General features: G+C 43.1%; 1 protein-coding gene across 2 annotated transcripts; it reads left to right on the forward strand.

Moving 5' to 3' along the window:
* Positions 1–9,093: 9,093 nt before the first annotated feature.
* On the forward strand, positions 9,094–21,483 carry LOC115123649 (CUB and zona pellucida-like domain-containing protein 1). Of its 2 annotated transcripts, XM_065015995.1 has the most exons (13): positions 9,094–9,279; positions 10,652–10,857; positions 11,105–11,242; positions 12,183–12,318; positions 12,511–13,491; positions 13,842–13,983; positions 16,112–16,255; positions 16,883–16,941; positions 18,128–18,318; positions 18,712–19,112; positions 19,461–19,560; positions 19,958–20,153; positions 20,526–21,483. In XM_065015995.1, the coding sequence occupies exons 5-13, from the start codon at positions 13,050–13,052 to the stop codon at positions 20,654–20,656; spliced, it is 1,806 nt and encodes a 601-aa protein (XP_064872067.1). In that variant the 5' UTR covers positions 9,094–9,279; positions 10,652–10,857; positions 11,105–11,242; positions 12,183–12,318; positions 12,511–13,049; the 3' UTR covers positions 20,657–21,483. The 2 variants fall into 2 exon arrangements, with proteins under 2 accessions (XP_064872067.1, XP_064872068.1); XM_065015996.1 differs by lacking the exons at positions 19,958–20,153; positions 20,526–21,483 and adding an exon at positions 19,651–19,731.
* Positions 21,484–21,753: the final 270 nt, after the last annotated feature.

Raw genomic sequence — 21,753 nt, forward strand, 5'->3', positions numbered from 1 at the left:
ATTGACCTCATCCCGTCAGTTGAGGATGCCTGGTCATTCTTTAAGAGTAACTTCCTCACCATATTAGATAAGCATGCTCCGTTCAAAAAATGCAGAACTAAGAACAGATACAGCCCTTGGTTCACTCCAGACCTGACTGCCCTCGACCAGCACAAAAACATCCTGTGGCGGACTGCAATAGCATCGAACAGTCCCCGCGATATGCAACTGTTCAGGGAAGTCAGGAACCAATACACGCAGTCAGTCAGGAAAGCTAAGGCCAGCTTCTTCAGGCAGAAGTTTGCATCCTGTAGCTCCAACTCCAAAAAGTTCTGGGACACTGTGAAGTCCATGGAGAACAAGAGCACCTCCTCCCAGCTGCCCACTGCACTGAGGCTAGGGAACACGGTCACCACCGACAAATCCATGATTATCGAAAATTTCAACAAGCATTTCTCAACGGCTGGCCATGCCTTCCGCCTGGCTACTCCTACCTCGGCCAACAGCTCCGGCCCCCCGCAGCTCCTCGCCCAAGCCTCTCCAGGTTCTCCTTTACCCAAATCCAGATAGCAGATGTTCTGAAAGAGCTGCAAAACCTGGACCCGTATAAATCAGCTGGGCTTGACAATCTGGACCCTCTATTTCTGAAACTATCCGCCGCCATTGTCGCAACCCCTATTACCAGCCTGTTCAACCTCTCTTTCATATCGTCTGAGATCCCCAAGGATTGAAAGCTGCCGCAGTCATCCCCCTCTTCAAAGGGGGAGACACCCTGGACCCAAACTGTTACAGACCTATATCCATTCTGCCCTGCCTATCTAAGGTCTTCGAAAGCCAAGTCAACAAACAGGTCACTGACCATCTCGAATCCCACCGTACCTTCTCCGCTATGAAATCTGGTTTCCGAGCCGGTCACGGGTGCACCTCAGCCACACTCAAGGTACTAAACGACATCATAACCGCCATCGATAAAAGACAGTACTGTGCAGCCGTCTTCATCGACCTTGCCAAGGCTTTCGACTCTGTCAATCACCATATTCTTATCGGCAGACTCAGTAGCCTCGGTTTTTCGGATGACTGCCTTGCCTGGTTCACCAATTACTTTGCAGACAGAGTTCAGTGTGTCAAATCGGAGGGCATGTTGTCCGGTCCTCTGGCAGTCTCTATGGGGGTGCCACAGGGTTCAATTCGGGCAGACTCTTTTCTCTGTGTATATCAATGATGTTGCTCTTGCTGCGGGCGATTCCCTGATCCACCTCTACGCAGACGACACCATTCTATACACTTTCGGTCCGTCATTGGACACTGTGCTATCTAACCTCCAATCGAGCTTCAATGCCATACAACACTCCTTCCGTGGCCTCCAACTGCTCTTAAACGCTAGTAAAACCAAATGCATGCTTTTCAACCGATCGCTGCCTGCACCCGCTTGCCCGACTAGCATCACCACACTGGATGGTTCCGACCTTGAATATGTGGACACCTACAAGTACCTAGGTGTCTGGCTAGACTGCAAACTCTCCTTCCAGACCCATATCAAACATCTCCAATCGAAAATCAAATCAAGAGTCGGCTTTCTATTCCGCAACAAAGCCTCCTTCACTCACGCTGCCAAGCTTACCCTAGTAAAACTGACTATCCTACCGATCCTCGACTTCGGCGATGTCATCTACAAAATTGCTTCCAACACTCTTCTCAGCAAACTGGATGCAGTTTATCACAGTGCCATCCATTTTGTCACTAAAGCACCTTATACTACCCACCACTGCGACTTGTATGCTCTAGTCGGCTGGCCCTCACTACATATTCGTCGCCAGACCCACTGGCTCCAGGTCATCTACAAGGCCATGCTAGGCAAAGCTCCGCCTTATCTCAGCTCACTGGTCACGATGGCAACACCCATCCGTAGCACGCGCTCCAGCAGGTGTATCTCATTGATCATCCCTAAAGCCAACACCTCATTCGGCCGCCTTTCGTTCCAGTACTCTGCTGCCTTTGACTGGAACGAATTGCAAAAATCTCTGAAGTTGGAGACTTTTATCTCCCTCACCAACTTCAAACATCAACTATCTGAGCAGCTAACCGATCCCTGCAGCTGTACATAATCTATTGGTAAATAGCCCACCCATTTTCACCTACCTCATCCCCACAGTTTTTATTTATTTACTTTTCTGCTCTTTTGCACACCAATATCTCTACCTGTACATGATCATCTGATCATTTATCACTCCAGTGTTAATCTGCAATATTGTAATTATTCGCCTACCTCCTCATGCCTTTTGCACACATTGTATATAGACTCCCCTTTTTTCTCTACTGTGTTATTGACTTGTTAATTGTTTACTCCATGTGTAACTCTGTGTTGTCTGTTCACACTGCTATGCTTTATCTTGGCCAGGTCGCAGTTGCAAATGAGAACCTGTTCTCAACTAGCCTACCTGGTTAAATAAAGGTGAAAAAAAAAAAATTAAAAAAATAGTTTGAACCACAGATGAGAAAGTGGTTCAGGATTCTGTTTTAAAACATTAGCTATAAAGTTTTTGAATTGGCTATTATTGATTTGGTATTGTCATCATCTGACACTAATTAGCATAACGCAACGGACATAAATATTCCTAGAAAATATTCCTATTCATGAAAATCACAAGTGAAATATATTGAGACACAGCTTAGCCTTTTGTTAATCACCCTGTCATCTCAGATTTTCAAAATATGCTTTACAGCCAAAGCTAGACAAGCATTTGTGTAAGTTTATCGATAGCCTAGCATAGCATTTTGCCCAGCTAGCAGCAGGTAACTTGGTCACGAAAATCAGAAAAGCAATCAAATTAAATCGTTTACCCTTGATGAGCTTCGGATGTTTTCACTCATGAGACTATTATTTTTGTAGGCGAAATAGCTCCGTTTGTTCTTCACGTTTGGCTGAGAAATCGACCAAAATTGCGGTCACGACAACGGCGAAAAAATATTCCAAATTAGCTCCATAATATCGACAGAAACATGGCAAACGTTGTTTATAATCAATCCTCAAGGTGTTTTTCAAATATCTATTCGATAATATATCCACCGGGACAATTGTTTTTTCAGTAGGACCGATTGGAATAATGGCTACCTCTGTATTTTACGGAAGAATCACTCTGAGAGCCATCAGGTGACCACTTGCGCAATGTAGCCGCTTACGGGTATTCTTCAACATAAATGCGTAAAACTACGTCACAATGCTGTAGACACCTTGGGGAATACGTAGAAAAAGTAATCTGGTTGATAGCCCATTCACTGCTCAATAGGGACGCATTGGAACGCAGAGCTTTCAAAAGATGAGTCACTTCCGGATTGGATTTGTCTCAGGCTTTCGCCTGCAATATCAGTTCTGTTATACTCACAGACAATATTTTTACAGTTTTGGAAACTTTAGAGTGTTTTCTATCCTAAGCTGTCAATTATATGCATATTCTAGCATCTTGTCCTGACAAAATATCCCGTTTACTATGGGAACGTTTATTTTTCCAAAAATGAAAATACTGCCCCCTAGTCACAACAGGAAATAAATAAATAAGTTTCAGTTTTTAGGGGTGATAAATTACTGTAGATAAGGTATTCCACACTATGCAACATATATTACATTATTGATGGAACTGATTCTAAGGATAACTCATGTTATTGTCAGATAAAATACTGTGGACCCCTGAAGGAAAAAGCTTATTAGTATAGGAAGGATTTGATATGGTTAGCATTTGTTTTGGCTTTGTTTGACTATTAGAAGTTTTTTAAAATTTAAATAGTATTACATTTAACAGGGATATATGACAGCTATGATGATTTAGGATTATTCTTAGGATCGAGATTGATTGATTAAGGATATGTAAGGACTTTAGAGAAAAGCCATTGACAGGTTTTTTCTAAAAACCAATGATTTTAGATAAAGTCAAACAGTGAGACGCTTAGTGGTATTTGAAAGATAGGAGAGAAAAGGGTTACTGTTTAAATAGATAAATATATATATTTAAGAACATATATAAGTAGCACAGATACTTCAGTAGACAAGACACTTGACAGAGAATTGGTACAGGATAGATATGAATGGACGCATAAGGGAGAATTGGACATGTGGAGAATGAAAGGGGCGCTCCTACATGATGATGTCAGACATAAGGGTAATTTACTAATCTTAGCTAAGTCATTGCTTAGAGTAGGCAAGGTTGTTACCTGGGCAGAGCCAGGTATCAAATGGGGATTGGCCTATTTGATAATAAACTAATAAAAAAAAATGTTTAGCTAACAAATAGGCATAGACGTTAAAGATATAATCAGATAGAACAAATGAGAAACTGTTTGTTAACCAAACCTGTATGTCCAAGAATGTATGCACTACAGGTGAATTACAGGTGAAGTCACTCAATCCAGTCCCTGAGGAGAATAGATGGGAAGCAGCCTGTTGGGAGGGGCCATACCAAGGACTCCTGGTGACAGCTAGCTGAAAGAGCTACCTGGATTCATATCACACAGGGGTAAGACACTGACACTGGCGAACAATCACAGTGTTCGAGAGGAGAACTGGAATTAACAGAATTCCGGGGGCCATCTCTCGAATGAAGACTTCCTTTTCCCGTCATTCCATCCCTGTGTTTGTTCATAGAAGTGAAAGTGTGTCTGGCTTCTGGCTGCTGATGTGTTTTCCAGGAAGTTTGGGGCTTCATCGGTGTACTTGCCATCCTGAGCTGTCTGACCGTGGGAGCCATATTCCTGATACACTATGAACCCCGAGAAGGCCAGAGGGTAATATTGACACGTAGTTAGACAATGGGGATTTAGTATTAACCAAGCAGAAGAGATCACTTGATCTGGATAAACAGGAAGTGAGAGTGGGATTGGGAAGGATGTCTCAATGGAGTTCGATGTAGACCAAATGGGGCCTCTGACTCCTTGGCAGTTTAGGACTAAGAGCAGCCATTCTGGAAGACATCTATGCAAGTCCCTGTGTAGTTCATGGAAACAGGTTATAGCTCACATCATGTGAGAGGGCTACATAAATCTACATACCCAGTATGGAAGAAGATGGAGTGTAGTGAAAGTAAGGGTTTCAGTTGATAACCTAGTGCATTTAGGGTAGAAAAACTTAGAGCAGATGATTGCTCTATAGTCAGCCAGAATACAAGCAGGGTCCCTGTCAAAGCACATACTGACCGTGGAGTTGTCCAGAGCCAAGAGCCGGTGTGGATAGTTCAGATGAAAGATCTTAAGGAAGTAATTGAGATGGAAACTGGTTATGGGGATTCTAACCTATGGTTAGAATGGATTCAGTATGAAGCAGATCAGTAGCGAAAGAAGAATGTTAGGCCTGCGCCTCAGCAGAACCTCTGTTCATAACCATTCCCTTTCCATTTGATGGAATTGATACATATAGGGAAATGGCCTGTATGTTAAAACCTCTTGATACTACCCATCCCGGGTCCGGGAGCGTAATCATCATCTGACACTAATTAGCATAACGCAACAAACATATATATTACTAGAAAATATTCAGATTCATGAAATCACAAGTGAAATATGTTGAAACACAGCTTAGCCTTTTGGTAATCACCCTGTCATCTCAGATTTGGAAAAAATGCTTTACAGACAAAGCAAGACAAGCATTTGTGTGAGTTTATCGATAGCCTAGCATATCATTTTGCCTAGCTAGCAGCAGGCAACCTGGTCACGAAAATCAGAAAAGCAATCAAATTAAATCGTTTACCTTTGATGAGCTTCGGATGTTTTCACTCACGAGACTCCCAGTTAAATAGCAAATGTTCCTTTTTTCCAAAAACAATTATTTTTGTAGATGAAATAGCTCCGTTTGTTCTTCACATTTGGCTGAGAAATCGACTGGAAATTGCGGTCACGAAAACCCCGAAAAATATTCCAAATTAGCTCCATAATATCGACAGAAACATGGCAAACGTTGTTTATAATCAATCCTCAAGGTGTTTTTCAAATATCTATTCGATAATATATCCACCGGGACAATTGGCTTTTCAGTAGGACCGGGTGGAGAAATGGCTACCTCTGTATTTTACGCAATAATCACTCTGAGAGCCATCAGGTGACCACTTGCGCAATATAGTCGCTTACGCTCATTTCTTCAACATAAATGCGTAAAACTACGTCAAAATGCTGTAGACACCTTGGGGAATACGTAGAAAAGGGAATCTGGTTGATAGCCCATTCACTGCTCAATAGGCATCGGAACTGTCAGCTAAGTGGTGATGGATAATGGTGAGGGGTCAAGAGTTAATTCAGTTATATTGTCCGCTAGTAGGTCGGAAGAAACCTTTAAACCTGCTTTGTCGAGCGGAGGAGATTCATTCTAGAACCAATGACGTCATAGTTTATTTAACTAGGCAAGTCAGTTAAGAACAAATTCTTATTTTCAAAGATGGCCTAGGAACAGTGGGTTAACTGCCTGTTCAGGGGCAGAATAACAGATTTGTACCTTGTCAGCTCAGGGGTTTGAGCTTGCAACCTTCCGGTTACTAGTCCAATGCTCTAACCACTAGGCTACCCTGCCACCCCAATATAAACTGTTGTTCATGGTTACATGGCAGCGTGTTCCGAGAAGAAATACTATTATCTAATTTTGATAAGACTGGTCTCCGTCTATTTTATGCAAATAAGAATCTTTGTTGACCCGGATCTGTTCTCCACTCCCTTTACCATCCCCCCTTGGGAGAACAAGATACACATATCCTCCAGGTCAAAAGTTTTAGAACACCTAGTCATTCAAGGGGTTTGTAGAATAATAGTGAAGACATAAAAACTATGAAATGACACATGTAGTAACCAAAAAGTGTTAAACAAATCAAAATACATTTTATATTTGAGATTCTTAAAATAGCCACCCTTTGCCTTGATGACAGCTTTGCACAATACATGATTCCATATGTGTTATTTCATAGTTTTGATGTCTTCACTATTATTCTACAATGTAGAAAATAGTTTTTTTAAACCCTGGAATGGGTAGGTGTTCTAAAACATTTGACTGGTAGTGTATGAACAGGATATTTCACATTTTCATTAGAAACACAGACTCCATACCAACTCACATCTCCCTGTGTTGTAGCCCAGTCTCAATGCATAAAAAATCTTGAATACAATATAATTTACAGCGTTTCTGGTGTTCAAGTCTCTAATCCTTCCCTCTAGTAAATCTGATCGGTCCCTATTTTCTGCAGATGAATGCCTTCAGTGACTGTGTGGGATTGAGATGCTAACAATGTGTTACAAAACACTTCCTCAATCATGAGCTTCACCTAGTCTACTGTAAGGCAGAACGGACCCTGGGTAGCAACAGACCAACACTGGGACGACCAACACACACTGTATGGCACAAACTAATGATTGATTGATTGAATGAACCTTAACTTGACGGATAGTCACCAGTTTACAGGCACAGATTGTTGTTCCGAGAAACACCCTTGTTATTTCAACTGAAGTCCACATGACAGTCCGTGTTTGGGTGATTGGTGATGATCTGTGTTAATGTGCATGAGTGTGAAAAGCTACTGAATTCACTCAGATAGAAGGAGACAGGTGTATTTACCTCCATTTGCAATCTGTAGTATGAATGAATTAGTTCACTTCAATATCTATAAAACACATACTGTCTGGTTGAGTTGATGTCTCTGTCGTGCAGATCAACCTTTGCTATTGTAAGTATTTAGTATTAGTATTGTAAGGTCAAGTGGTTATGTAGAGGTTTATTTTGAGGTGGTATTGTCCAACTCACATTAAGCATCTCCCTGGAAGCCATTTGATTATATGCTATAGGTTTAATCTCAAACAAGTTCAGTGACTTGTCAGCAACATCCTTGAGTCCTGTGGAACATTCCTGAAGCATGAGACATTTACTGAAAACAACGTGGCATGAAAAAATGATCTTTGACCTTTTGTGTTCCCAACATGTTATTTCATTCAAGAAGCATTTTTTCACCTCACCTGATGTTTGACAAGAGAGATGAGATAATAAAACACCTGTCCTCATGGCCTAATCTTGTTGAACATCTTCATGCTGTCAGTCAGATGGATTCCAACCCATCCATGCCAGTTCAACGATGTAAAACAGAAAAACATCTGATAGGGACACAGCAGAAGTATAAAAACATAGTTTTGACTCACATGTTGATTTAAAGGTGATTGTCATGAATTACCGTGAAAAGCATCCTTTTTGTGTTTGTGTAATCCTCACCATGGTAACAGGCGTGGAAAGAGAGTTAGAACACCTCAAGGAGCAATACCATGGGTGAATATGGATTGGATTGGTGAAAGGGTAGTGGATGGCTGTTTTCACCTATCCAGCCTACCCAAGGAGGGAATGAAGGATGTATTTACAAAGTCATCTGTAGCAGGACCAATTCATTACAATTTCATAGGCAAGTTTTGCACCGTTATGATCAGTATGCATTGTGTACCATTCATTTTGAATTGCTGTGGCCGTTCCCCCCACAGACACAATAACCCAAACCAAACACATAATGAAAACCTACTCATGAATCAATAAACTCACCATTATCTCCAGTGGTAACAACACTAGTTGTGAAATACCTGTAATTGAAATGAACCAACATTCTGGTATGAAATCCTTGTATTAACCTTAATCTTTCTTAAATTAATCTTGATTATTTAGTCTCATCATTCATTTGTATTTAATTTAAATACCTTTCATGTGTCGTAAGTGCATAGTACTGGTGCAAATGCTCACTAGCCGACCAGGTGAACAATCTGTCGATGTGCCCTTGAGCAAGGCACTTAACCCTAATTGCTCCTGTAAGTGGCTCTGGATCAGAGCGTCTGCTAAATGACTAACATGTAAATAGAAAATATAAATCAGGCCAATGTACGAGACTAGCAGAGACAAGTTCAAGATATATAGAATTACTGTAACTCACAACTTTATTTCCCCTTTCGTTTCAGGTTATTATGAAAAGGTATTTTAGCCTTTGTTTTCCAGGTCAATAAAACCAGTTACACCTGTCATGAAGAGAACATGTCCAGGGTGAGTTACGAAGGAAACAATGTTGGCATCTGCTCTGACATTCCTCCTGAATGGATGGTTGGTCTGAGAAGGTATAAAGGTTTGGAGGTTGGATGCTGGAGGCAGATAGGTAGAGAGGAATCCTCCAGAGAGATCCAGGCATCATGTCCTCCTCCACACCGGTGTTGCTGCATCTGCTGCTACTGGTCTCCCTGGCTTCAGCGGGACACTTCTATGGAGGCTCCATGTCTGTCACCCCCAAAGGGAGGAACGCCGACGGAACATTCAAGGTGAGAGATATTCAGGGGATCATTGGCTGCTCCCAATTTTGATCTTTTGCCCACACACACACACACACACACACACACACACACACACACACACACCTTCACATATGCTGCTACTATCTGTTAATTATCAATGCATAGTCGCTTTATCCCTAATACCTACATGTGCATATTACCTCAATTACCTCGACTACCCCGTACCGCTGCACATTGACTCAGTACCGGTACTCCTTATATATAGCCTCGTTATTGTTATTTTATTGGGTTACTATTTTTCCTTTAGTTAATTAAGCAAATTGTTCTTACTTGTTTAAAAGTCTGCGTTGTTGGTCAAGGGCTCGTCACTCAGCATTTCACGGTAAAGACTACTACACCTGTTGCATTCAGCACAGGTGACAAATCATTACAAATGTTTTGATTTGATTTGATTCTGAAGGGTATTCGCATTTGGTTGGACTTGTTGAATCACATCACGTCTATTCCAATACAAATCATTGTAATACGGTGTACTAATAAGAGTGATTGCAATAATTGTGACTTTAGATCAATTATATTCAATCACCATGTATTGTTTTATATAGCATATGAGTATTTATGTTTTAATTAATGGTGTGCAAAGTTTTGGTCTTATCAAATGAATGAGACATATGAGGCTGTAGAATAAATACATTAGAGATGTATTCAGCTTTTGCATCAATGCAAAATGAGCACCTGGTATTTTCAGAAGGGAATAAATAACACAAGTTAATATTTCTAAATTTCATTTCATTTCATTTAAGTCATTTAGCAGACGCTCTTATCCAGAATGTGTTTGTTTTTCCATTTGTTATGTTTTGTTCAGTCTGAAAATAACAGGTGAACATGTTTCACTGGTCTAAACCCTTAGCAGATATGGTGCATGTGTGTAGGACAGAGAAAGGAACCGTTGTGCACCGGTTCTGTCATTGCAGTAAGTTAGTGTATTTCTGGCGCTCTATCCATACAGCCACTTAGAACAATTTCCAAGCTGTTACCTCCTTAATTACATGACAAATGCCACGCTTAACTCGGACAAGCTACGGTTGTTTTTGATAACAATTCCCTACTTTGCAGATACATTTATTCTTGTATTTTGGAAGAAAAAAAAGACAAACCACCCATTTTTCAATTAAAGCATGTTTAAACAGGTTGCAGCCGTTTTGCCATTAGAGAAATTAACAGTGTATTCATAGAACCGGTCGGTAGCGCAGCCTAGTGGTTAGAGCAGTGAACTAGTAACCGATAGGTTGCAAGTTCAAATCCGGCAAAGCTGTTTCAAAACAACAGCGTTAATCAAACTTCATCAGTCTAATGATGTTTTATTGCCCCCTTTACAATGTGACTTTCTGTTCTCCAGGTGGATTTACGCTACAAGAATACACATGATTGGTGTGATTACTCTCGCTGGTATTGTTCCTCGGGGAACTGCGGCTCTTCTATCAAAGATGTCAGAGGCACAATTGACAGCAGCAGCAGAGGACGGAGTGGATTCAACAACCAGTGGTGTGAAACTGAAACTGTCGAGACCAGAAATATCCCCAGTGATAAACCTTTTCAATTGATGCAAGTTTGTTATGAAATACATCTATTCAATTTATTGAACACGCATTGTGCACAATGACTCATGTTAAACTCATATCTGGTAAAATGGTTTTAGCTATACTGTTAAAACCTACTTCTACAAGGTAGACTCCCCTCTGAGTTTCTTTTCAAAGACTGTGACGAAGACGCTAGGTAAATGATATGGTGGGTTTGATAACATTCCATCCCAAGTGACCACTTACCTAAAGATGGTTTGTTGTTGTAACAGACAAAACAGCTGCTGTTGGATCCCAACAGTAAACGGTCTTGGACCTTGGAGCCTGGAAACACAAGTGGATCTGGGAACAAGATCTGATACTGGTGAACCCAACAGATCTCCAGTCACAGCCATTCTTCCTTTCATACGGTAACAACCTTCTGACTCCCAAAACATGACCTCTTTGAACCGATCAGTTGTATTTATATATACAATATAAGTTATTGAAATCATAATTAGACATATTCCTACATTTTTGGCTGGCGGTAAGGAGGCGCAAGTGTCCAACTCAAGTTAAATAGCAATTTTGTTATGTATTAGAATTATACACTGTCTTTTCAGGCCTTATCAATAGCCTAGTGAAATTGATCTTGCTAATTGACTACGTTTGGCATTTCCATGTCCAGACTGCAATGTACAGTAGGCCTTGCCCCTATATCACTACACATGCTATGGCCTATGTTCATTTCCATACTGAAGCAATACAATTAGAACAATGTGGACTGTAAACATGTTCAACATACTGTTTTCTGTAAACATGGATCAGCCTGTTTAACTAACTAGGCTGTAACAGACTAACATTCTAACTGGAGTTGATGACATCACAATAAATATATCAAATACCGTAAATACACAACTTGAAGCAACCACATGTTTATCCATGGAACACGTTCTGATTGGCCGGTGAGGGGTCAAAGCCTCGACACACCCACAACTGGTCTATTCATCGACTTGCCTAGTTAAATAAAGGTTCAATAAAATACATAAATACAAATCAAGGCTCAGCCCCTTTTGCACCACTGCCAGCAACTGCACATATAATTGTGGTGGACATATTGAAAATAGTTACATGTCTGAAAATATTTCTTATATGACGCTGACACAAATACAAATTCAACCATTTATTCTGAACAATTCAACCATTTATTAAGAGCCGTCTATTAAATGTAAAAGTGAAAAAAAAATTTCTCTTCCGAACCTGTAGCTCTACTGCCAGCTCTTAGACTGACCGTTGTGTTAGGTTTGTTCAAATAGAGCCTGTAGAATTTACTCATTTCATATGTTGTATTTCTGACCCCTGTCATTGTAGTGTTCCCCAGAACTGTCAGAGGTCCTACAACCTCATGGCCTTTGACCCTGACGGTGATCGTGTCAGATGCAGATACGGATTGGTCAGACCTGAGTGCGATAGTTGTGATCAGCCTTCAGGTTTCTACCTGGATCAGGTTGGTGTGGGCAGTTATTTTCAACACCATGAATCTCATGTGATTGTTGATATACTCCACGATGTGCTGTCACGTTGAGACCAAAACATTACAAGTCATTTGTATTCAATCTATATGTGATTGCATGATATTGCATATTGTCTTTGGTCTTAACCAGCTATTCCATTTGTGTTCTAACCTCTTCACTGTTAGGGCTCTTGCTCCTTACAATACGGCTACACTTCAACGAGTGGCGTCTACGGGTTTGAGCTGGTTGTAGAGGACTTTCCTAACCAACACATCACCCTGTCCTACACCGATGGCTCTAGTTCTTCCAGGGCACCGCTTCATGCAGGGAGACGCCGACGCGCCAGCTACCAAACAACCGTCTCCTATCCCTGGTGGTGGAGCCAAACCACCACAGCTCCTTCTCCTTGGTGGTGGAGCCAAACCACCACAAGTCCTTCTCCTTGGTGGTGGAGCCAAACAACCACTGTCGCCCCCTGGCCCACTACCACCACCCCGCCCACTACCACCGCCCCCTGGCCCACTACAACCACCCCCTGGCCCACTACCACCACCACCACCCCGCCCACTACCACCGCCCCCTGGCCCACTACAACCACCCCCTGGCCCACTACCACCACCACCACCCCGCCCACTACCACCACCAGGCCCACTACCACCACCCCCTGGCCACCTACTACCACCCCCTGGCCCACTACCACCACCACCCCGCCCACTACCACCCCATGGCCCACTACCACTACCACCACCTGGCCCACTACCACCCCTGGCCCACTACAACCACCACCCCTGGCCCACTACCACCCCTGGCCCACTACAACCACCACCCCCTGGCCCACTACTACCACCGCCCCTGGCCCACCACCATCCCACCCACTACCACCACCCCCTGGCCCACTACCACCACCACCACCACCACACCCACTACCACCACCCCTTGGCCCACTACAACCACCCCCTTGCCCACTACAACCACCACCCCCTGGCCCACTACCACCACCACTAGGCCCACTACCACCACCACCAGGCCCACTACCACCACCACCTGGCCCACTACCACCACCACCAGGCCCACTACCACCACCACCAGGCCCACTACCACCCCAGGAAGCCTGTATCCCTCCACTGCTCCCCTCAGCAAACTCCCTCTGCATTTCTCTCTTCTGGGTGAGACTCCTCTTCTGATGGTTAACAATGCATTGGATTTTTTAAATTTATTGAACCTTTGCCTATTTAACTAAGCAAATCAGTTAAGAACAAATTCTTATTTAAAAAGACTGGGGAACAATGGGTTAACTATCTTGTTCAGGGGCAGAACGACAGATTTTTACCTTGTCAGCTCGGGGATTAAACAGGGCAACTTTTTGGTTACTGGCCCAACGCTCTAACCACTAGGCTACCTGCCACCCCCTGGATGGAGGATTGGACATATGTATTCTTTAAACAACATCAAACATGGCATTTATTTGTGAAGTATTGGCCTTTACTTGTGTACGTTTGTGTCTTTTCCACTTCAGTGGACTCTAGTGTTCCGTCCTGTGATGAGGGTATGTACCTGCCCAGGTTCGTGCAGCCGACACCACACAACGGAGAACATCTCCACGCCGAGGTCAACAAAGAGCTGGAGTTCAGGGTCAAGGCCGAGGCTACACACTCAACGTAAGAGACATGATAGTCTATAATACAGTATTATACCCAGGATTATATTTCTAGTGCTTGAACTCCTGGCTGTAACAGGTCATCCTGGCTGTAACAGTCCATCCTGGCTGTAACAGTCCGTCCTGGCTGTAACAGGTCATCCTGGCTGTAACAATGCATCCTGGCTGTAACAGGTCATCCTGGCTGTAACAGGTCATCCTGGCTGTAACAATGCATCCTGGCTGTAACAGGTCATCCTGGCTGTAACAGTCCGTCCTGGCTGTAACAGGTCATCCTGGATATAACAGTGCATCCTGGCTATAACAGTGCAGTCCTGGCTGTAACAATGCATCCTGGCTATAACAGTGCGTCCTGGCTATAACAGTGCAGTCCTGGCTGTAACAGTGCATCCTGACTATAACAGTGCAGTCCTGGCTGTAACAATGAATCCTGGCTGTAACAATGCATCCTGGCTGTAACAGTGCAGTCCTGGCTGTAACAATGCATCCTGGCTATAACAGTGCAGTCCTGGCTGTAACAATGCATCCTGGCTGTAACAATGCATCCTGGCTATAACAGTGCATCCTGGCTGTAACAGTTTAGTCCTGATTTTAACAACACATCCTGGCTATATCTAAAAACGTTATCACGTGTAGTACTTTTTCAGTGATTACAAAAAATTTCTTCTGCAATCAATTATTTTGCTTATGGCACCCTACTGTATAAGTTCACCAAAAGGTCTAAGAAAACCAAGAGTTTTCCAATTAAGAGTAAATGTATTTTCTGTGATTGATCTGGATTGGTGTGGCCGTCTTTTTGCTAAGTGAGATGCTTGTGACGTCCAACTCTGATGTCACCCCACATAAATTGCAATTTAAAAGCGGTTAAGGTAAGGGTTAAGGTTAGGTAAAGTTTTTAAAATAAAAAAATATATATATTTCACCTTTTATTTAACCAGGTAGGCGAGTTGAGAACAAGTTCTTAATTACAACTGCGACCTGGCCAAGATGAAGCAAAGCAGTGCAACACAAACAGTTACACATGGAATAAAACAAACATAGAGTCATTAACACAATAGAAACAAAGTTTATATACAGTGTGTGCAAATGAGGTAAGATAAGGGAGGTAAGGCAATAAATAGGCCATAGTTGTGAAATATAATAATGACAATTTAGCAATTAAACACTGGAGTGATAGACTGGATTAATAGATGTGCAGAAGATGAATGTGCAAGTAGAGATACTGGGGTGTAAAGGAGCAAAAAATAAATAACAGTATGGGGATGAGGTAGTTGGGTGGGCTATTTACAGATGGGCTATGTAAAGGTGCAGTGATCTGTGAGCTGCTCTGACAGCTGGTGCTTAAAGTTAGTGAGGGAGATATGGGTCTCCAGCTTCAGTGATTTTTGCAATTCGTTCCAGTCATTGGCAGCTGAGGAAGGAAAGGCAGCCAAAGGAGGAATTGGCTTTGGGGGTGACCAGTGAAATATACCTGCTGGAGCGCGTGCTACGGGTGGGTGCTGCTATGGTGACCAGTGAGCTGAGATAAGGCGGGGCTTTACCTAGCAGAGACTTATAGATGACCTGGAGCCAGTGGGTTTGGCGACGAATATGAAACGAGGGCCAGCCAAGGGCATACAGGTCGCAGTGGTTGGCAGCATGAGTGAAGGATGCTTTGTTGCGAAATAGGAAGCCAATTATAGATTTCATTTTGGATTTTGCATTCTGGAAGGAGAGTTTACAGTCTAACCAGACACCTAGGTATTTGAAGATGTCCACATATTCTAAGTCAGAACCGTCCAGAGTAGTGATGCTGGACAGGCGGGCAGGTGCTGGTAGCGATCGGTTGAAGAGCATGCATTTAGTTTTACTTGCATTTAAGAGCAGTTGGAGGCCACCGAATGAGAGTTGTATGGCGTTGAAACTCATCTGGAGGTTAGTTAACACAGTCCAAAGAAGGGCCAGAAGTATACAGAATGGTATCGTCTGGGTAGAGGTGGATCAGAGAATCCTCAGCAGCAAGAGCGACATCATTGATGTGTACAGTGGTTTAAGTTAGAGAAGAGGTTAAGGTTAGGGTTCGGATTCAGGGTTGGGTCATCCAAGGATCCCACTTAGCATTTACCTTTTCCGTTTGATCTCCTTTCTAGGATTAATGATGTCATCGTCAGTGGACCTCTGAACATCACCAATCACATGACTACCCAGGGGGAGTTTGTCATCCGGTGGACACCCATCCGGGACAATCTGGGGGAGTATTTCCCCATTTGCTTCATCACTGAGGGGATTTCTGGGTAGGTCTTATGTTTTATAATGCTAGAAACATCACCAGAACTGCTCTTCTACTTCCTGTACGTTCTGCTACTTCCTGTACATTCTACTACTTCCTGTATGTTCTGCTACTTCCTGTATGTTCTGTGACTTCCTGTGTGTTCTGTGACTTGCTGTACATTCTACTACATCCTGTACGTTCTGCTACTTCCTATATGTTCTGCTACTTCCTGTACGTTCTACTACTTCCTGTATGTTCTGCTACTTCCTGTATGTTCTTTTACTTCCTGTATGTTATGCTACTTCCTGTATGTTCTGCTACTTCCTGTGTGTTCTGCTACTTCCTGTATGTTCTGCTACTTCCTGTACGTTCTGCTACTTCCTGTGTGTTCTGCTACTTCCTGTACGTTATTCTACTTCCTGTAAGTTCTGCTACTTCCTGTACGTTATTCTACTTCCTGTGTGTTCTGCTACTTCCTGTGTGTTTTGCTACTTCCTGTACGTTATTCTACTTCCTGTATGTTGTGCTACTTCCCTCTGGAGTTTCCTCTTTTTATGATATTTAATTTCACATGAGAGAGAGAGACTAATAATACATGTAATGATAATATTGTGCCGTTGTTCACCCTGATCTTCTCTAACACTTTCAGATCTAGTGTCTATCAGTCTGAGATGAGATGTGTTGTGGTGGAGGTCGGACGCAGAAAGGGTTTGTACATTCTTCCACCATAAATATGTTGTGGTGTATGATTGGACAATATGCTGTGGTGTGTGATTGGACAATATGCTGTGGTGTGTGATTGGACAATATGCTGTGGTGTGTGATTGGACTATATGCTGTGGTGTGTGATTGGACAATATGCTGTGGTGTGTGATTGGACAATATGCTGTGGTGTGTGATTGGACAATATGCTGTGGTGTGTGATTGGACAATATGCTGTGGTGTGTGATTGGACAATATGGTGTGGTGTGTGATTGGACTATGTGCTGTGGTGTGTGATTGGACAATATGCTGTGGTGTGTGATTGGACAATATGCTGTGGTGTGTGATTGGACTATATGCTGTGGTGTGTGATTGGACAATATGCTGTGGTGTGTGATTGGACAATATGCTGTGGTGTGTGATTGGACAATATGCTGTGGTGTGTGATTGGACAATATGCTGTGGTGTGTGATTGGACAATATGCTGTGGTGTGTGATTGGACTATGTGGTGTGTGATTGGACAATATGCTGTGGTGTGTGATTGGACAATATGCTGTGGCGTGTGATTGGACAATATGATGTGGTGTGTGATTGGACAATATGCTGTGGTGTGTGATTGGACAATATGCTGTGGCGTGTGATTGGACAATATGCTGTGGTGTGTGATTGGACAATATGCTGTGGTGTGTGATTGGACAATATGCTGTGGTGTGTGATTGGACAATATGCTGTGGCGTGTGATTAGACATTATGCTGTGGCGTGTGATTGGACATTATGCTGTGGTGTGTGATTGGACATTATGCTGTGGTGTGTGATTGGACAATATGCTGTGGCGTGTGATTGGACAATATGCTGTGGCGTGTGATTGGACAATATGCTGTGGCGTGTGATTGGACATTATGCTGTGGCGTGTGATTGGACAATATGCTGTGGCGTGTGATTGGACAATATGCTGTGGCGTGTGATTGTATAATTGTGCACTTTAATAACAGAAGCTGTGTATACTGTATGATACATACTATACCTAGACAACACATCTGAAATCACCAAACATGAAGGAAAGATAAAAATGAAACTGGAAATGACCCCAACCAACTCAAATCATGGGTCACAGTCGAATTGTTTTGATTAAGACATTTATGCAAAAGATAGGAAGAAATACAACAATAAGAAAATATCTCCCGTGACAGTCAAAGCCAAGGTGGTGTGTGACGAGACCAAGATGACGGTAGAAGTGGAGAAGTCCTCTGTTACTGAAATTCACGAGGACCACCTCCGCCTCAACGATCCCAGTAACTCTGCATGCGACCTGCAACGCCTCTCTAACAGCACCCACATCATTGGAGTCATCCCCCTCAATGCCTGTGGCACTCAGATAGAGGTGAGGCCTCCGAGATGTCAAATATTATAGTGGGATGACACGTGTACAGTATTCCTCTTTGTGTGAGACCCATTCACTCCTGTGTGTCTGTCTGCGTTCTCTATATTGAACCTGGTTCGAGGGGATATTCACCCCAAGGCACCAGCTAGGCTGACAGATCTTGAATTGGTAGTGTTTAAGACGGTCAAGATGTAGTGTTTTATGCTGCCTGTGGGAAGATCTGCCCTCAGAACAGTTTTGCATCAAAAGAGAAGCCAACATGCTCACTCATAACCCCAAGAGGTTCACAGCAATATCAGAACTGAAACGATTGATCTTGGTGACGTGTGTAAAGTTCAGTGCCCACCAATGTAACTGTCTAGATGATTTTCCTCTCCATCTCTCTCAATCCAGGAGGACGACGACAACCTCATCTTCAAGAACCAAATCACCACCTTCGACAACCCCAACGACATCATCACCAGGCACCACCAGGTGGAGTTCCAGTTCTACTGCCAGTACGCCAAACGTGGCAACGTGTCCCTGGGCTTCACTGCACACAGGGACAGCATCACGGTGGTGGAGAAAGGCTTCGGCACGTTCACCTACCAGTTTGAGTTCTACCAGAGCAGCCAGTTCGCCAACATGGTGGATCCCCGTGACTACCCGTTAGACGTGGAGGTGAAGCAGATGATCTACATGGACATGGAGGCCGTGTCCACTGTGAACAACACTGAGCTCTTCGTGGAGTCCTGCAGAGCGGCGCCGTACGACAACCCCGACTACCATCCCACCTACCCCATCATAGAAAACGGGTGAGACTGAGCACCCAGATTCAGATCAGCTTTATTAGCACGAGTGGCAAGGCTACTGTTGGTAAAGCAAAGTGAGGTAAAGACATCAACAATAACATTCAAAATAATAATAATAGTAATGGTGATTAGAGAAAGGAAACACACACACATATATTAAAATATAAACACTGAGGCATTCATCAACCTCAGGGTGGACACTTGTCAGTACTGTGAGATGATAATAGAAACGACAGGTTTGAGACATTTGTATAAACGCTGGGGAGACTAAAAGATTGTTTTACTGCACTTACTGTATGTACTTTACATATTTACTGTACTCTAGGTTTTAACTGTGTGTTTTTTTACCAGGTGCATTGTGGACGAGACGGTTCAAATCTTCTCACCGCGTCACCAGAGGCATTTCCAGTTCGGAATGGAAGCTTTCAAATTCATCGGAATGCATGACCAGGTAAATGGGGACAGATTGCTGCATCATTCAAGGATCGTATCAAGGGTTATATCCTCTCAGTTCAGTGACCTTTGCACCCTCTGGCTATAGGTGTACATCAGCTGTTCAGTGACCTTTGAACCCTTTGGCTATAGGTGTACATCAGCTGTTCAGTGACCTTTGAACCCTCTGGCTATAGGTGTACATCAGCTGTCAGTGACCTTTGCACCCTGTGGCTATAGGTGTACATCAGCTGTTCAGTGACTTTTGAACCCTCTGGCTATAGATGTACATCAGCTGTTCAGTGACCTTTAAACCCTCTGGCTATAGGTGTACATCAGCTGTTCAGTGACCTTTGCACCCTGTGGCTATAGATGTACATCAGCTGTTCATTGACCTTTGAACCCTCTGGCTATAGGTGTACATCAGCTGTTCAGTGATCCTGTGTGAGGCTGGGAACCCCAACACCCGGTGTGCCCAGGGCTGCGTCAACTCCACCTCCCCCCAGCCTGCTGGTCACCACCACCACCGTAAGAGAGAGGCCGCCATGCAAACGGCCAAACACCACATCTCCCAGGGTCCTTTGCGCCTGAGAAAGAGTTCAGAGAGCTCAGGTAAGCTAACCCTGAGGGAAACGGCTGTAGCTTTAGATGAGCTACAAATCAAATGTTGTACTTTGTGTTATTGACGATACAGTATATTACAGTATATCATCAATGGTCCTCTGTAGCTCAGTTGGTAAAGTGTGACACTTGCAATGCCAGGGTTGTGGGTTCATATCCCAGAAGAAAATACATGAGGATGTACCACTGGTGTAAGTTGCTATGGTTAAGAGGGTGTCTGCTAAATGACTACACATTTAGGAAGGACTTCTACAGTGGAATGTTTCAACGGGAAATAACATCTCTGCATAAACAGGTGTTTTTTTGTTTCACAAAGAGTTTCTGTGTTATAAAAGGTGTTTGTGTGTTTTCTTGTCTTCCCAGTGACCAACGTGAACATGGGGTTGATGGTTGGGTGTATCGTAGCAGCCGTTGCCATGCTGTGCGGAGTGATGCTCTACAAGTCCAAAACATCAGGCGTTAAATACCAGCCCCTGACAACATTTGAGACTTAGTCCCATGGCAACCATCCTTTCACATGTAGTCTGCATTATAGAAAGAAGGATGGTGGGAAATATTGAACATTTGAAAAGTGGTCTCTGACTTTAATGATGAAATGTCTCTTGAGATCAATACAAGAATATGCATTAATCCGTAAACGTACTTAGCGGTGACTCCGATTATAACGATGTGTCTCGGCTGACCAGGTAAAAAGCTCTGAATAGCCACTCGAGCACCAGTAGGATCGCAGGTGTTCATATATCACAGGAAGCTGCTGAGGGGAGCACAGCTTATAATGTCTGGAATGGAGAGCATTGAGTGAATGGTATTTGATTCCACTCTACTCGTTTCACTCCAGCCATTACCATGGTCCCGTGATCCCCAATTAAGGTGCCACCAACCTCCTGTGATGTATATATATATATATTTACTGTAGCCTGTCCTATATGCATTTGACCCATATAGTGCCCTCTAGTGTACAAATGAAATGTAATTTACAAATTCAGAACAGCTAAAAACAACAACAACCGTAGAGGTTTGGCCCAAATGTCTCCTACAACTTGTTTGACCAGTTTAACTCCTGCTTCTTCTTACTGTCTGTATTGTGATGTGGGGAAAGTCATGTGATACTGGGATGTACTCTGAAATATTTGACCGTTGTCACGTTCTGGGTAGCTTTCTATATTGGCCAGGGTCTGTTGAACCAGGGATCAATTACATGTATTTGTTGTGATTGTGTTACATCAAAATGGAACCCTGGTTAAAATAAATGTTTAGTCTATATGATGTAATGAATTACTGTAAAATTGCCCTTTCAAATAAATGAATGTATTTGTATTAATTTGAGCCATTATGTCTTGCACATGAAACATTAAAATACAATGTAAATAGCATCTTTGTGTATCTAACAACAAGGCAACTCCTGTGACTAATTGGGAAAGGGACGCAAGCGTAGGATTGGTCACCCTGTCGCTGGCCGCCTTTGGGGAGGGTGTATAGTGTGAAAGGCCGAAACACCCTAGGAACCAAAGGTACACTACTGACGATTTGCTCCCCAAATTTCACCAGGCTCACTGTTCATGAACTCTTGGAAGTGCTTGCACAAAGGATA

Source organism: Oncorhynchus nerka, unplaced genomic scaffold, assembly GCF_034236695.1.
Source record: "Oncorhynchus nerka isolate Pitt River unplaced genomic scaffold, Oner_Uvic_2.0 unplaced_scaffold_1182, whole genome shotgun sequence".
In the NCBI taxonomy this organism is placed as follows: Eukaryota; Metazoa; Chordata; class Actinopteri; order Salmoniformes; family Salmonidae; genus Oncorhynchus; species Oncorhynchus nerka.

Bases quoted from the DNA above. Each gene is read 5' to 3' on its own strand.
- LOC115123649 (XM_065015995.1), top strand. From the start codon at position 13,050: ATGGCCCACTACCACTACCACCACCTGGCCCACTACCACCCCTGGCCC. The intron at 13,492-13,841 runs GTGAGACTCCTC...TTTCCACTTCAG, and splicing joins TCTGCATTTCTCTCTTCTGG to TGGACTCTAGTGTTCCGTCC. The intron at 19,561-19,957 runs GTAAATGGGGAC...CTCTGGCTATAG, and splicing joins TCATCGGAATGCATGACCAG to GTGTACATCAGCTGTTCAGT.